Genomic DNA, 17582 nt, shown 5'->3' with positions numbered 1-17582 from the left:
CAATTTGATCATCATCAGTATTAATTATATACGAGAACAATTATCCGGAGCAGCACCTCACGACAGGATGTATTAGGCTTTTGACGGATAGCTTAGTTAATAGAGGCGTGGCTATGTAATTTGTTATTTTAGTTATTACTTAGTTTGAATCCAGCAGCAGTCTCAAATTATTCTTATTTTTTTAAATTTATTATCAAATGTTACTCTTGTGGTAATTACGAGTTGGTTAAGATGGGTTAGTTGACTATAGAGGAGTTGGATTCTGGGACACTATTACAGAAAACGGAGATATTATCGTAAACGATATTCACCCGATTTTATTTTGTGCAAAGATGTTATATAAATATGGTCAATTGAGTAATTTGCAGTAAAATTAAATAATAATCAATTTAAATTCAGTAACATTTGAATATGCCAAAGTTTGTTTTGTACTGGAAGCCTAATTCATCCTGCCGCGAGATGCTCAAGAAAATCGTCAGTTAAAATATGTGATACAGGGAACCATTAAGGACTTAATTATCGTTTATAATTTTGAGGATTTCTACAAAATAGACGGACGTGCTAGGAAGTTTGTACGACCAAAAGGCACTTTCTTGACACTCACAAATTTTCAACAATCTACCTCAATTTGTAAGGACTGTAGAGATGCGTAAAGCTTTAAAAACCGCAAAAAATATTATATTTCGGGATTAAAATTAAGGAATGGAGTTGAAAACACCATTAGAGCCTTTCTTTGATCCTACCTCAATCTACATACAATTTTATAAACCTCTTGCTCAACTTAGGGGAGCTATAGACATGCGGAAAGCCTTTAAAACTACGAAAATAGAGATTTTTCCCTTGGAAATGTTCTCTAAATTGCTCAAATCAACCGCTCTATGATGTCATAAATAGTTCAGCCCAGTATGAAACCCTACATACCGTTTTTCAGCTTATGGTGATATTTTATTATGACTATAATATTATCTTTTATTACTCGCGTCTCTTTTACTTGATTGTCTGAATACTAATCGAAAAGCGATCATCGACTCGACATCTGTAAGATTCCTGGCGGATTTTAAATTATCGAATAACATGTCTCATCGAATGACAATTAACATAAGTTAATTTCTACTGATGATAACTACATTGTGGATCAAAATACGTATTTAGATCACAAAAGTGGATCTAGTCTTTGAGGTGGATTTGAAATTTTTTTTCAAATAAAAGTTGTCTTTGATAATTTAATAATAAATAAAAAAAAAGTTTTAATGTAGCTTTAAAAAGTGTTATTTATTGTTTTTTGAAACATTTCTAATCTAAATACTTTTTTGTTTTGTTTGGAACGATGTTACACGCTTGACAGATAAAAGCATAACCTAACTTTTTATTGGATTGTAAATTCAGCTGGATTCGAACCAGTCAGGTTTATATTTGTTTTTTCATTTAACTACTCTCAAACATTGTTCATTTATTTTATTGTGCCTGTTACATAATATATAGTGAAAGGAACTTCGTTCCACTTGGGTGTCCCACGATACCTGACGTACTTTTTTTGGGGATTAGGTTCTGAAAACGATTTACAAGATACAGCGAAGTAATTTGAAGGAATTTTTACATAATCTGAACATAAAAAATGATTTTTGGAGATGTCCAAAATTTTTGTGATGAGTTTTGGGTACAGATTTTTGCAATTACCGTCTTGTGCCATCTAAAGCAGACATTTTTGAAACTACATTCTTATTTCGGAATACTCTTTTTATAACTTTTACATATTATTCGATTTTTAAAATGTAGATCTCAAAGTCGTAGTCTCAACTGAAACTAGTCTCAACAAGTGGTTCCTAATATTGTATTTGTAAATATGTTTGAATATAGTAACGATTTTCACATTTATGGGAACCTTTAACAGGTTCTAGGTTCGATTCTCGAGAGTTAAATACTCATATATAAAAAAAAAAAAATGTTTTAAAGACTTCGACAGTTTAAAATCAATTTTGAATTGTCAAAAATTAATCTTTTAGGCCTTTCATCCACTGGTACAACGTAATCCAATTTTTAACTATGACGCGATAAAATCAAAAGAACGAATCTCAGATATAGAGGTTTGCTTCGTCCCACTAACAGAGGTAATTCAGTGCCAAAGTTTTGGGACCTCAGCATGAGTTCCAGTTATGGAGGTTTCTCACTTATCCAGGTCCCACTTAACCAATAATGGAGAGGAGGTTAAGAAATATAATTGTAAGTGGCATTTGGAGTTTGAGGCAATCAACTATTAAGTTTGTCAGTCTTTGCGGGACTATTAAGTGTTAAGTTTGAAAGCCTTTCTCGGTAAAGGCGCTGAAACTCGTTTACTACGATTGTACATTAGCTCTTATGGGCTAATTCCCCTCTAAAAATGAAATTATGGAAAGAAAATTGTATGTAATTCAAAAATAATTTTGTGGTTAAAATGGGGTTCCCGGAATATTCTCTATAAATCAAAAACCTAGAAAACTTTACGTTAAGGAACTGTACGTTTTGGACTTTTTTTTTTAAAATTAGATCGCAGTCACGTTCGGCTAGTGGACGAATTGCCTTTGTCTAATTCTCATAGATAAGTCGCTGATATAGCAATAACTTTAATCGCATCGAAACAATAAACAATTTCTTGCAATAGTGATTAATTCGTAAACTAATTTTATTCAGAAATTCAGATAATATTTTGAGTATATGGATTAGAAATATCTTAAATGAGCGTATTTTTTTTTTTTAAATTGTTTCAAATGTTTAATTTTTTTCATTTAGTTTTAAATTTCAAACGCTCTCATATCAAATAAATTTGTTTATGTTCGAATTAAAATTAGTTTTTGTTGGATGAAATTAGAACTGGGAGCAACACTAGAGAATTAAGAGTCAATTAATTTGTAAAGTGATGTGGATTTAAGCAATATGATTGAAAAATGAAATATTTTTATTTTTGTGTACGCTTCTTTTAAAATAAGGGCCAAATGTATTCGAGCCTTAAATGGGCATCTAATCATAATCATTTTTTCTCCTATAAGATTAGAAAACCTGTAGCAAAGAAGCTGACCGACCAAAATATTGCCTCAACCCTAGCTATAACTGATTTTGACCCGCGCGTGGAACATTGGACACCCTGATAAAAAAGTTCGATTGAATTCCGATTCAAATTTCCAATTCATTCCGATTGAATTCTAATTCAATCCTATAGAATCCAATATGAAATTTCCAATTTGATCCCATTTATGAATTGCGAGCAATTAAAAATATTCGATTAGTTCTATTGGATTGAATCGAAATTCAATCGGAATGAATAGAAATTTTTTTTCCAATTAAACCCGATTCATTTCAATTAAATTTCGATTAAAAATTTTAATTGGTGTCAATTGGAATGAATCGGAATAAATCGAAACTTTTTTTACAATTGAATCCTATTCATTCCGATTGGTTGAATTGGAAATTTCCGATTCATGAATCGGATTTTTTTATCAGGGTGCAGTTTTTTAACCTTCTTTTTAATGAGCTACCGATGTCAGTAAAAATCTGATAAGAATGCATGTATAAAATTCAACCAAAAATTTGTAAAAGATCACTCAAAATTATAAGATTTAATACAAAATTTTTTGGACTTTCATGACGTCATAATCGGATAAGAAGTTTCCAGGTAGTCGTGTTTATATGTTCATTTCATGCTCGTGTACATTGGTCCATCAAAACTCATTGCAATCATAAGTAATCGTAATCTAACTGCCAAATGTTAGCACAATGCAATATTTACTATAAAAACCAAAAAAAAAATTATAAAAAAAAAAGTTTCTGAAAAAATATGTGAATAAAAATTTGTGCAAAAAAAACTCTGTCTTTTATATTTAAAAAAAAAAAAAAAAAAAAAAAAAAAAAAATTTAAAAAAATATATCATACTGGCATTCTAACCTATATTTAGAGATCCTAGGATTATAACAACGGTGGACCCTCACAAAGGATTAAAAAAATACGAATTGACCACTCATTGAAGACTATAAAGTTGAAACCATTAATATTTTTAACCGTTGTAAACTTTGAACTAAACTTATAATAATTAAAATATTTTGAAAATGAAGTAAATGAAAAAAAAATTGGTGGTGAAAGTGTTAGAGGGATGTCGCAGACAAAATCTATCTTTAGTTAGGCACGCGAAAAAGAATGGGCGAATGCATTTACCCTTTCTTGGATTTTAAGAAGCATAGAACTCTCTGGGGCAATTATTCTCTTGAGGAAAATGTTAATGTCAAAATAAATGAAACCTCGATTATCAAATCATCGAGTTGAAACACGCCTTTAAGTTTGCGAGCACGAATGAGCGACCAATGGTTTTCAAAATTGCGAATACTAAAGTAAGCCATACAATAGATCTTGTAGGCGATATCTGGCCCTCTCACTGCTTCATTACACTTTGTTGGCGCCTGTTTTGTATTTCTTAAATATCTATGGAGTTTTCCACCAAATAAATCGCTGCTCAATTAAGCTATATAGTCGACTATAGTCGGCTTATAGTCGGGACGCCACAGGGGTTTTCGTAGCCGATTGTGGTCGCTGGATTCACCTAGGTTTTTTCTATATACCTAATTGTATATTTGCCTTTTGAATAAGAATTTCGAGAGTAGAACCTGAAAGGAGTTAGCGAATTTGATTGATCACGTGAACTCCTTGGGCGTCTCGACTTTAAGTAGAAAATTGCTCTGTTTGGGTATGCATATCGGTATTTTTTCTTAAGGTTTTAAACTTTAATTCGGTCAATTCCTGTTATAAACATCTATTTTGGGGGTGCATCGTTCACCTAGATATTAATTAAAACAAAAGTATAATTAAACATAACCTTTTAAAAAAATAGAAGATTTAAATAAAAAAAAATAATAATAAAAATAAATTTTTGAAAATTTAGTGCTTGTTTTAGCTAAATATATGTAACATAATTTTGTTTTTCAGTTTTTCTTATAAATTTTATTTGTGCGATCTTTAGACGAAAATGGACAAATTTTGGATCATTCAATAACGATATTGAAAAACCGTAAATTTATGGTCATTATAAGCGATATTTGTATTCTTCTAAAGTAAAATGTTAGTGGGAGCTAATTTTATGATTCTCATTAAAAAGAAAAGCTGGAACGAAAAATCGTGTTTGGGCGCCCTAAAGGCTCTTTGACGGTATTTGGTAACAAGTTAAAAAGGACAATATTTTAATACAAGTTTTATACTTTTGAAACAATTTAGCGAAATATTTGTAGGGACCATAAAAATGTCTACATCTGATCCAGATCTTTAAATGGATCCTTTTCATTTTAGACCTGAGTCGTTCTTTATTGAAAGCCGACTCTGGCCAAAGCTATGAATAGATTAGACAACAAAGGACAGGACCGTATTTAATTTACTAAGATACTTTTGACTAATGGAACTTCTATGCTAAAGAAGAAACGCGATGACCTGTTTGCAATGCACTCAATTTTTAGTCCACGAAGACCTTTGTTTATACGCAATCTTGGTGCAATTAGGGGATTCCGTGGATCGGTGGACCTTTGGCACTTGTCCAGAGTGGGACACGACTCTAACAAAAGCGGTTTGAAAAAAATCTTCTGTTGTTTTATGGTTAGGGAGATGTCGTATGTGCTAAACCAGTGACGTATCAATAAAGACCAATGACTATGAGACAACCAACCTTTGTTGGATCCAATTTGTACTCTACTTTAAAATCAGAGTTGCCAGATTTCGTTTTTCTATCAAAATTCACAAATGTGAGATAATTCCGACAATTCTGATTAGAATATTAACGGTGGTATTTTTTGCTAAAAAATAAACGGGACCACCCAGCTTGGTATCTACCCGTCCAATTTCGTCTAGAAATGTCCAATGAAAGAGAAACAATATATACTAGACACGAATTGAATGCTCAAAAGATGATTTTTTTATATTAGATTTTACGATTGTGGTTAAATGAACTGCGTCTAGTATGTATTCAGTTTTTTATATGTAAGTCAATATGTTTTGTTTACGTCAAATAGCATATTCAAATACGTCATATAATTCTCATACGTTGCGGTTTTTGTTTTTTAAAATCATTTCATTCAAACGATAATATTTTTTGTTGGAATTCGAGTTTCGTTTTTTGGTAGTTGCGCGCGAATTTCTTGTTATAATTTAATATTATTATGCAAAAATAAATGTTCAAAATAAATTTCTGTGTTTTATTATTTAATATTCCTTTTCGGATTCGATTTCTTTGTATACTACCGTTCTTAAAAAACGTCCTTTGATAAGAATCAAGATTTTACCAGACGAAAATCAAATTTTTTTTAGTCAACGTTATGGACGACATCTATGAATATTTAACGAAACTATTATCAGAGTTATAATCCAATACATGCCGCCTATGAATACTAAATGAAACTAAACTAAATTATAATTTGCATCCCCTTTTTCAGTTATTTAAAATTTTTTTTTCTCTTTCTAACAATTAACAAGTAAGCCCTTAGAATGAAATAATCTGTAATTACTTCCCAAAATTTTGATAAGGCGAGTTCAAAGATTATTTAAAGATTTTGATGAAGGAATATCGATTTAAAAATTTGCACAGTCATACTGGGGGATAGGTCACTTTTTTTAAGATATTTAATCGAAACTTGAACCTTAAACTCAGCCAACTACAAATTGACTAATAGGGCAAATTCTTAAAATTTTGTCTACCGCCAGAGATGGTTAGAGATATCGAAAAAAATTATAAAAGAAAAAGTTATTTTGAAAAAACTGTTTGTTGATTATTGATTTTCAAAGTTTACCCTATTAATTTTCAAAACCAAGTAATCCCTTATCGATGAACAACGATTTTTTATTGTCTGATAACTTAAATATAAAAATTTCATAAATGTTTACATTCGAATTGTAAACAAAAGAGTTAATTGTTTATTATTTATTTTTCACATAAATATAATGATTGGCTCACGCTAATCAATCAATGAATAATAGTTTTCTTTGTAATGATTTGAAATCTAATTCGAAGTGTGGGCGATATTAGTTTTTTTATTATCAATTTTGCATAAAATAATTATACTTATCAAAATTGGATATAATTTGGATGTGAGAGAACAAAATAACAAAAGTTAAATAACATAGGCAAATTTGACCCGATCTTATTGAGATTTTTTTTGAAAACCACTAATGTTGGGTCATTCTTTTCAGCTGTGATGTCAGTTTTTCGCTAGCTATCACTTATGTGTTAAATTTCGGGACCAGGACTCCACATTCTTGAAACCTATCAGAGCTAGGTTAATTTTAATTACAAATTTGAAAAGTATGACCCAAATTTAGTAGAATTACATACTTGATTTATCAAAATTGGATAAAATTTGGATGTGGTAGAGCAAAATTAAATATTTTGGATTTTGATGACGTCATAAAGTTAAAAAATTGAATTTTTTTAATAACACAGGCATATTTGATCCGATCTTCTTGAAATTTTTTTTTAAACCCACTAATTTTGGGTCGAACTTTTCAGCTTTGATGTCAGTTTTTTGCTAGCTATCATTTATGGGCTTAATTTCGGGACCAGGACTCCAAATTCTTGAAATCTATTATAGCAAGGTTAATTTTGACCAAAAATTTGAAAAGTATGACCCAAATTTAGTAGAATTCCATATTTGGTTTATCAAAATTGGCTAAAATTTGGGAAAGATAGAGCAAAATTAAATTTTTTGGATTTTGATGACGTCATGAAGTTAAAAAATTAAATTTTTTTGATAACAGAGGCATATTTGATCCGATTTTATTGGAATTTTTTTTGAAACCCACTATTTTTGGGTCATTCTTTTCAGCTGTGATGTCAGTTTTTCGCTAGCTATCACTTATGTGCTTAATTTCGGTATCAGGACTCCACATTCTTGAAACCTATTAAAGCTAGGTTAATTTTGATCACAAATTTGAAAAGTATGACTCAAACTTAATAGGATTACATACTTGGTTTATCAAAATTGGATAAATTTTGGATGTGATAGAGCAAAACTAAATTTTTTTTATTCTGATATCTTAAAGTTGAAAAATTCGATTTTTTTGATAACACAGGCAAATTTGATTCGATCATCTTGGAATTCTCTTAGGAACCCACTAATTTTAGGTCAAAATTTTCATCTTTGATTTTAGTTTTTCGATACCATTAATCTTTATCCTGAAAATCGGAACCAGGACCTTCCATTCTTGGAACACAGTAAAGAAAAGTTCGATTTGACCACAAATTTGAAAAGTATGACCCGAATTTGATAGGACTATTTATTTTTTTAGGATTTTGATGACGAATTTAAGTTGAAATTTGGGTGAATTTAATTCGGTTTATAAAATTCAACCATAAATTTAAAAAATATTCACGAATCTAAAAAAATATTTACAATCATTCGATTGGTGATCAATTCCTGTGGCAGAATTTTGATATTCATTTGTTAAGGATCCAAATGTACCATGACTGACTATTTTTGCAAATATTGTGGCTTAATTTGACAATGTACAAAAAAAAAAAATTTAGTATGCGATTATAAAAACCGATCAGCGAAGGGTAACAGAAAGACTAACGTGAATTAAATATATGTAGAGTCCCCCAAACTGATAAACAGACAGACTTGTAACTAAGAGGAACTTTAAAGTTAACCATAAACGTTAAGAATCCTTGTACGATATTTTTCTTAATAAGATCGATAGTTCCAAAATAAAAGTATCGGTCAGTGTATGGTAAAGCGATTGTTAATCATTTCAGTACGTCTGTGAGTAGGTCCATGAAGTTAACCTTGTCGAATAAACAATTGCAAATTAAGTTAACTCCAAAAAATCGAAAACTTGTTTTCATTGTTAAGGAAATTTGAAAAGTTTAATTACTAAATCCTTTCACAATCTTACACATAAATTTGAAAATACTTTTTATTTTACAAATCCTTTTTTTCTATTCAAACAATTTGATACGTTTTCTTTTGTCAAAAAGAGATGGCAACGCTAGTAGGTACTAGTTTTAAGATACAAGGACCTCTCCAAGGGAATTCCCTTCCCACGAATAAGGTTCATACGGTAAAGTTATTATTTTTTAATTTGTATTTCTCCCAAAACATTTACAATGTTCTATGGGCGAGAATTTTACTTTAATTTGCTCTATATCTAGGCAACCGTAACAACGTATAGACATGTGCACATTGCATAAAAATATTATTTCATGTTTTCAAAAAAACCAAGTTCATTAACGAAGACTAAAAAAAATTTGTATAAAAGGGTTTCCTTAAATCCGTTACTGGGGAATAAAATTAAATAGAATGCCTTAAATTTCGTGTTTCCCCTCAGAATTTTTAACTAGCATGAACTTAAGAGAGCTTACATTAGCATTGAATTTTTAGAAAAAGTATTTTGCAATTTTGCGTATTTTGATAATGCTAGCTTTATAGACATATTCTATGGTTATGCGAGTTGTTTAAGATGTTCAAAGTTGATGCTGTATGTATAAGGATACTATATTGACACCGCAACGAAGAACCAATAATATATACAGTCAAAATCATTTATTATGACATTGAAGGGACCTTTAATTTTGGTAATTATATCCGATAGTCGTTATAAACAATATATAGTATACATTTTATCTCTTTTGGAATAATTATTCTGTGCGAGAAATGTTAATTTGGTCGCTAGAAGAAAAATATGAAAGTGAAGTCCTCATAAAACAAGCTGGAATATCAAAAGGTGGGATTGGGACGCCCCAAACCGACGTTTTGGAAATTTCAATTAGTCTTCTGACAATCGGATTTTTTTTTTCGTTCAAAGAAGGATGATTTTAGATAAAGTGTTACCAAATAACCCCCACTAATTTGGATGTATCTCGCTTTTGACGCAAAGGGGGAGAGAATTCAAAATAGGAATTTTTGATCCAAAAAATAATAAATTTAAAAGTAATTTGGGAGAAATACATACTTAGCCAACAAAATATATGGTAAGACTGCCTCCGGAAGGGGTGGGGGTAGCTACCCTGACCAATTTATAGATAGAAATTGTTGACTACACTGTAGATAGAAATTCGTAAAATTTCCTCACAACCCCTTAAAAAACCCCTGACAAATTTATCGGGTACGGAACCTTAAACTCGCACTTGAAACATATCTAAGAACACTCTCCATTAAATTACCTTTCAAACGAAACCAAAATCGATTCATCCGTTTAGACGCTACGACCCCTTTAGGCGAAATATTCTGATTTGCCTCAGCTTTAACCAAAAACGGTATACCTACGTCCATTTGGGGGTTTGTTCACAAACGTATTCATATTTGGATTCAGCCAGGACCGTACCAATTAGTCGTAATAATCGATTTGTCATTATAAGTGATTTTGACTGTAGTTCGTGGAAGAACCACTGACTTTTGGAATATAATAAATAAAGCAGACTTCAAGATTACAGTTAGTCTACTTCGTGATGTGAAACTGTACACTTATAAATAAGTCATGTCTATTTATGTCAACTGAATTTGTAAATAAATTTTTTTTTTTTAAATAAAAACATCAAGAAGTTTCAGAACCGATTCACACACATGTTCTTGTAACAAAAACTAACAAATACGAAGCCGTTCTGTGAGAATTAATTTTAGAACAAATGTTTTGAAATCGAATTTTTCATTTTATAGAGAATTTGATTTTTGAGTGGTAAGTTTTTCTTGGTTCCTATGATATTTTGAGGTTTTTAACTTAAATTTTTTATTTTGTTTTTGAAGTGAAGAAAAGTTTGGAAAAGCTGTACGGATTCTATGGTCATGTTGAGGACATTACTGTTGCTAACAGTAACTGTTTACATTTCGCATAGTTCGCTTCGAGGTGATCCAAACAGTAATAAAAATGATGGTGGTGACCTCGCGTTATGGATTGATGAACAACAAGTTAAAATGTTTAGCGGTAAAAATTTTATATTTAATTACAGTAAAACCTCTGTAAAATACTAATTGCTTACAAACCTGGGAAATTAGGAAATTATTCGAAATTCGATTCACCGGAAATTAGGTTAAGGAAATCTTTTAAAAATCATGAGTTTTTTTTGAAAAGTAATTTTGATCCAGAAAATACTAAAATCGGGTTCATTTAACAATTCGAGTTTTCTAAATAACTTCAGAAATCGAACCAAGATGTCATTTTTATCTGAAATTACGCTCCCAATCGTCAAATGAACTCAATTTTTAAATTTTTGGGTGCAAAATTGCCTTTTGCAAAATAAACTAAGTTTTATCCAAAAAAAATAATAATTTTTCATGATCTCTTCTAAGGGGTAGCTCTTAAGAAAGTTGAAAGAAATCGAGAAAAGTTTATTGTTTCCAATTTCGATAAAACTCAGCCCATTAGTTATTTTTGACCCAATAATTACAAAAATCCGGTTCATTTGATGATTGAGTGGATAGTTTCGCCCAAAACCGCATAGAACTAATTGATTTAATGAGGTTTTACTGTACTTTAAACTTTCCTGTTGATAATTTCAAGAAAAGACACATTAGAAATTGTCAATATCAGAATTGCTCAACTCATCATGAGTCAAATTAAAAATCTAACCACAAAATTATTCTTTCCCCCACACTTTCATGGAAAACCCAAGGTGCTTCAGATATTGGGCTGTTTTTGTCTGACCTCCTTAACTGGGAAATCGAGTACCAAATAAATCCATAATAATATGGTCAACCAAAAACTTAAAATTTTAAATCTTTTCAGCAGCGCTTTTTTAAATAATGGTTTGTAACCTCAAAAATAGGCCCCCAAAATAGATTCATTTGCATTTTTTAATTTATTTCCCTTCAACAATCCAAGGCCTAGAGACGACCTCTCCGACCTAAAGTCAGTCGACGTCAAAGCACTCCTGCTGTTCTTAAACAGCTCCAAATGGTTCATGGAGTAGTGGCCGGGGATGGGCCAACCCATTAACGGTATCACAACGGACCTTATGGTCAAAGTGTGTCCCACCCCAGGACAGCCACTCTAACCTAATCTAACCTAATCCAAGGCCTAATAATTTAGGGTTTTTCATTAAAAAAAAGTCAGATTCTTAACTAAAAGGTTTTTTTCCTCTTTTTTTAGGTCTTTCTATGCAAATATACGCAATTGTAAATGGTACAGTTTTACCATACGTATTGGATCCAAATTTAAATAAATATCTTCCAATAATTCCGGCTGAAGTTGGCTACGTAAATTTTACATGGAAAGCTGGATTAAATAATTATCGATACAGTTTTGATAATTTACAATCGTTTGATGAGGCAATACTTAAACCACCAGTGATTTCGATTAAAACGAAAGGTCGTATACCGAAAAAACCGAAAGAATTCAGTGTGCTGTTACCATGCAGTGGAAATATATCGGGTTTGGCTGCGTTCAGTATTAGTTTAGAAATTAAACGGAAGGGTGGTAAAGTTCTAGATGGTACCCCATTGAAATTAAAGTTGCGTAAAGAATGTGCTCAGAGGGGTAAGTTTTACTTTCTAGAAAATTTCAACTATTTGTAAAAGCTTGAGGCACTTAATATCAAGAATGAATCGAAAAATAATTAGGCATGTGGAGTAGATGAGGCGTTCCGATTCATTTTTGATATTTTAAATTGAGCGCCTCAAGCTTTTACAAATAGTCGGGTATGAGTGACTCTACCACAGAAATTTTTTTTCGGTCCATTTTTTCCCAAATCCAATATAAACATGTAATCAATAATATTTTTAGGACCGGATCCCGAATGTGACAAAAAATGTTTAAATCGTGGCTGGTGTAATCACGATAAAATTTGTCAGTGCCAAGAAGGTTACATGGGTCAGTATTGTAGTATGGCATTATGTTATCCAAGATGTATGAATGGGGGTAATTGTACATCACCAGGAGTCTGTAGTTGTCCGCCTGGATTCCAAGGACGTCATTGTGAAGGGGGTGAGAATTTTTTTAAACCTTATTCCTTAATATTTTTTTCTCCTTAGTTTTTAATTTTAAAACTTAATCAATTTATGAATATTTAACTTGTCAGCACTCGCGTCACCCGTTCGGTAATCAATAGTCGCGTGATGAGATATTTACTCACGCGTTATTGAATGATGTTTGAGAGTGAAAATAATAAGTTCTTTTTAATTTACTGAGTACTACTTATATTAAACTAACGAAAGTACACGAACAAGTCCGAAAATTTGAAAAACAAAAGATATTGTTTTAAATCGGGCGTGAGCAAAATGCTCAAAGAGCGAGTGCTGACGAGTTAATGGCCACACGAAATAAAACGAATATTTACAAAAGCAACTAATAATTTATTTCATTACAAAAACAAACTCAAAAAAATATAAAAAAACATAATTTCTCTAGAAAACATTTTTATACTACTTTCGAAATAGCAATCGCAGTCTTACATCCCGCTTTAATAACCTCCGTTAAGCCTTTATAAAAAGGTGCTTGTTCGGCGCCTTCATTTAAACCCGTATCATGATGTTCCTGTTCTTCATCCCTGAATTGTTTAATAACATCCAATAATTCCTTGTCCACATTTGGATCGGTCATTAACGTACGTAATTGATCGTTATAATGTTCCACAATTACGGATTCAACGGCTACCGTACATGCCATGGCGGCTTTCTCACCCAAAACTGCGGTACCCGCTCCCAAAACAAATCCAGCAATATTCCATAAAGGAATCATTACAGTGGGACGAACTCGATGCTTTCGTATTAAATCCTCGAATTTCGCCTTATGCTTTTTCTCCTGTTCCCACATATGTTTAATCAAGGTGCCACTACTTGTATTCCCAAGTACAGCCATTTGTCCCGCATATATTCGATCTGCTCCCAATTCTCCAGCATGATCGACTCGAATTATTTCATCCAGTACTTTTCGATGGGTCGATTGAAAACGTCTCGGAATTACTGTATATATTTGTCGTTGCATCTTTGGGTTGTTTCTGTAACAAGAAAATTTTTCTTTTTTAGGAATTTGTACAGAAAAATGTAAGAATGGTGGAAAATGTGTTCAAAAGGATACGTGTCTATGCTCCAAAGGATATTTGGGCGCTCAATGTGAAGTTTGTACGTATTTTTTTTTTACATTATTATCACAGAAACTCGGGGGGGTTTCGAGGTCACTGATCACAATTCTGATAAGAAAATTTCGACCACTAACTCCCTAATTATTAATTTTTTTGTGATGATTAATTTCGAATTATAATTTTTAGCAAGATGCGTGATTCCATGCTTAAATGGAGGACGTTGTCGCGGTACAAACAAATGCAAATGTAACGCTGGTTTTCGTGGTGATCATTGTGAAATTGGACGAGTTGTTAGCCAACGATCGATGTGTAGTCGACCCTGTCGACATGGTACATGTCGTCCGGATAATACATGTTTATGTGATCCTGGCTGGACTGGACGACATTGTCAAATACGTAAGGTAAGTTAGAGACGATTATACGATTATCGTGCAACGATTGCGTGCACCAATCCAACCCTTTGGTTTTTGACGTTTAAGAGAATCAACGACCACAATTGTTAATCGAGAAAATAGCACCGGTGGTTTTTATGGGATCTGGTGGAAAATGTTTGTCTGAGTGTACACCAAAAAATCAGAAAACGAGTCAACAAATGATCCAAAATATAATATCATGCGGTTTTCAATCAAATTTTTGGCCAGAGCCACAAAATAATTTTTATTTTTGTCAATAAACGAGTTTCCGGCGAAAATCCGGATTTTTTTTAAATTGCTTATACAAGGTGGGCCATTTTAATCTATACACCTTGTTTTTTACTTAACCAATCAAAAAATAACTCAAACGAAGGTTGCAGAGTTTGATCTGGGACATCATGTTCTGACATGAGATTGGACCTTGTTCTTCGGGATTCGGGGTAAGAGGTAGAATAACACTTTAAATAAGAAAGCTGATTCTCATAAAACAACTTTTGTTTAAAACATTTTTTCGAAAAACATTAGCTTTTGGAGGAAATGCGACTTAAAAATATGTCATTATTGCATTTAATTGCAAAAGTTGTTGAGGGCAATAGTGGACATTCGCCTGTGTCCATGACTTTGATCTACAATAATCAATAAACTTTAAGAGTATTTTCTTTCGATTAAATGCAATAATGACATATTTTAAGCCGCAAACAAAAATTGTTAGTTTTTTTACGGTGATCAAAGTGTCTTTCTATCACTTACCGTTTAGGATTACTATTAAAGAAACCCGAAGAACTAGGTCCAATCTGAAGTCAGCACATGATATCTCCCATAAAACTGTACAACTTTGGTTTAAGTTATTTTTTGATTGGTTAGCTAAAAAACAAGATTTAGGTGTATAGATTAAAATGGCCCACCCTATATAAAAAACAGTGAGGTTAGACACATGTTAAATACAGAGAAAGTGGTATCCGGAAGTAGACACTACAGTCTACTAGTTACACTCAGAAAAACATTTTCCACCGGTTTCCATAAAAGTCCACTAGCGCAGAATCGATTTCTGGGTTAAATGCCTTATTTTCTCGACTATGTAGGTCCCTTGTACCTAGTGTTATGATTAATAATTTTGATTTTTTTTCTGTTACAGCGACAAATGGATCCGCAAGAATTTCTGGACAGTGAAACGTAAAATGTTATATTTTTCGTATATATATATTTTTTAAAGTGCCAAAGTGGGGTTTTACTGTATTTTTTTTTATAGTTCAACAGTTTTTTCTTTCCAATAAGGTACCATAAATTTTTTTTGACGGTACTCAATTTAAATAGTATATGTAGTTAATTATTTTGGAATACAAATTTTGGATGTGCCATTATTCGTTTTTATTATATATAAAAAGAAAAAACTGTGGATATTGGAGCTATATTTACCCCCAAGTGATTTCATGGATTTTATTTTACTTTAAGAAATTTTTACTCTATTTTGTAAACAATATATCATATTTTTTTAGACCAAATAAAACTTTTTTTTTATTAGAAAAATTTTCTAAATGTTTTTTTATCTTGCAAAAAAAAATCCCGTACAACTTTCTCGGTTTTTTTATTTTCTAGAGTATGAAAAATCAGAGTAGTTGTAGTTATCGAAGTATAAGTAAGTTACCGAAACTTTCCAAAATATAGGATTTTGAGGGTTGCATACCAAAAGCACTCTGTCAAAACGATTCGAACAGGCAGGGCTACCGCAAAGGGCAAAAAAAAACCGCAGACCCGTGCTAACTGGACCCCATGAAAGGCATGGTTAACTCGTGAATCAATGAACGCAGTTGAAAGATTACCGCAAGGATAAAATCAACAGACCCGTGCTAGCTCGACCCTGTTAAAAGCATGACCAATACGTGAATCAGTGGGTGAACGCAGTCGCAGGGATACCGGGGTTGCAAAAAGCCGCAGACCCGTGCTAATTTGACCCAATGAAAGGCATGACCAACCCGTGATTCAATTAGTGAACGCAGTTGAAAGATTACCGCAAGGACCAAATAATCAACAGATCCGTGCTTACTCGACCCTGTTAAAGGCATGACCAACACGTTAATCAGTGATTGAACGCAATCGTAGGGTTACCGGAAGGGCCAAAAAATCCGCAGACACGTGCTTATTCGACCCTCTTTAAGGGTATGGCCAACTCATGAATCAGTTATTGAACGCAATCCCAAGTTTTCGAAAGATTAGTAACATGAAAATACAAAACTTTAATTTTTTTAAACAAAGAAGCCAAAGCAATTATAAAATTTTGTTAGTTTTTGCATCATAAATTCATTTTCTAAATTCTGATCATTATCGTAAACAAAAGCTTGATGCCCAGGCAAACAAAATTTTTATATCAAAAACTTTCTTAGAAGCTAAGATGATGAAATACATTTTATTTTATACGCATTTTGATAATTTTTTATTACTGTAGTTCATTTTTGTTGAACGTACGTGTACAATCGTATATTTTTAGAATACCAGGAATTTTCATAAAAGTGGAAAGTCAAAAAAAAAAATTAAAATTATATAATTTTGAAAATTGAAAAGAAAATTTAAAAATATTTACTTGATTTTTTTTATACCTGATTGAAAAACAAACTATTATGGTCTTTTAGAGATAATTTTTTTTTTTTTGGACTAAACTCAAATTAGTATTCCAAAAATAGAAAAATAATTCACAGTATAGACGACCGCCATTTACAAATTTACAATGACATCATGTCAAAAATAAATATATGTTGACTTTCTATGACAATACTAAAAACAATGACTTTTCACCAAACATCAACAAAAATCAAATTTATTTTGACAGATCTAACCCAAATTGAGTAAGATTAAACAAAAAAAAGTGTGTCAAAAATGCGCATAGAAAATGTAAATAAAATATTGATCATGCCCAGGATGAAAATGACGCCTTTTAGACGCTCAGTTAATAGACCCGCGATTATTTAAAACAGAATCATATTTACTCACCAGATGGCTATCAATATTATTCACAAATATCATACTGTACAAGAGTGAGATAGATATATTGGGTAAAAAGCCTAATGTATGGACACCAAGAAAAAAGTAATGTTTTCTTAAAAAATTTTATGTACAAATTTTAATTATATTAATTAATTAATACTATTCTTACTAATATTAT

The 17582-nt window shown here is 31.7% G+C and overlaps 2 protein-coding genes across 2 annotated transcripts; one reads left to right on the top strand and one right to left on the bottom strand.

Annotated features, from left to right (window-relative positions):
• Window positions 1-10454: 10454 nt before the first annotated feature.
• LOC123302769 (protein shifted) lies at window positions 10455-15851 on the top strand. Its single transcript, XM_044885854.1, has 7 exons — window positions 10455-10672; window positions 10741-10918; window positions 12083-12469; window positions 12716-12916; window positions 13957-14052; window positions 14199-14413; window positions 15561-15851. Exons 2-7 carry the CDS (start codon window positions 10774-10776, stop codon window positions 15600-15602), a joined length of 1086 nt encoding a protein of 361 aa, XP_044741789.1. The 5' UTR covers window positions 10455-10672; window positions 10741-10773; the 3' UTR covers window positions 15603-15851.
• Window positions 13321-15197, bottom strand: LOC123302782 (5-demethoxyubiquinone hydroxylase, mitochondrial). Its single transcript, XM_044885875.1, has 2 exons — window positions 15176-15197; window positions 13321-13928 (listed from the first exon to the last, which is right to left on the bottom strand). Exon 2 carries the CDS (start codon window positions 13913-13915, stop codon window positions 13349-13351), a length of 567 nt encoding a protein of 188 aa, XP_044741810.1. The 5' UTR covers window positions 13916-13928; window positions 15176-15197; the 3' UTR covers window positions 13321-13348.
• Window positions 15852-17582: the final 1731 nt, after the last annotated feature.

Source organism: Chrysoperla carnea, chromosome X, assembly GCF_905475395.1.
Source record: "Chrysoperla carnea chromosome X, inChrCarn1.1, whole genome shotgun sequence".
In the NCBI taxonomy this organism is placed as follows: Eukaryota; Metazoa; Arthropoda; class Insecta; order Neuroptera; family Chrysopidae; genus Chrysoperla; species Chrysoperla carnea.
Note: the sequence above shows the minus strand (reverse complement) of the source record. Positions and strands in the feature narration are given on the sequence as shown.

Coding starts and splice junctions, on each gene's coding strand:
- LOC123302769 (XM_044885854.1), top strand. CDS start 10,774: ATGGTCATGTTGAGGACATTACTGTTGCTAACAGTAACTGTTTACATT. Junction 12,917..13,956: donor AGGACGTCATTGTGAAGGGG/GTGAGAATTTTT, acceptor TTTCTTTTTTAG/GAATTTGTACAGAAAAATGT. Junction 14,414..15,560: donor GACATTGTCAAATACGTAAG/GTAAGTTAGAGA, acceptor TTTCTGTTACAG/CGACAAATGGATCCGCAAGA.
- LOC123302782 (XM_044885875.1), bottom strand. CDS start 13,915: ATGCAACGACAAATATATACAGTAATTCCGAGACGTTTTCAATCGACC.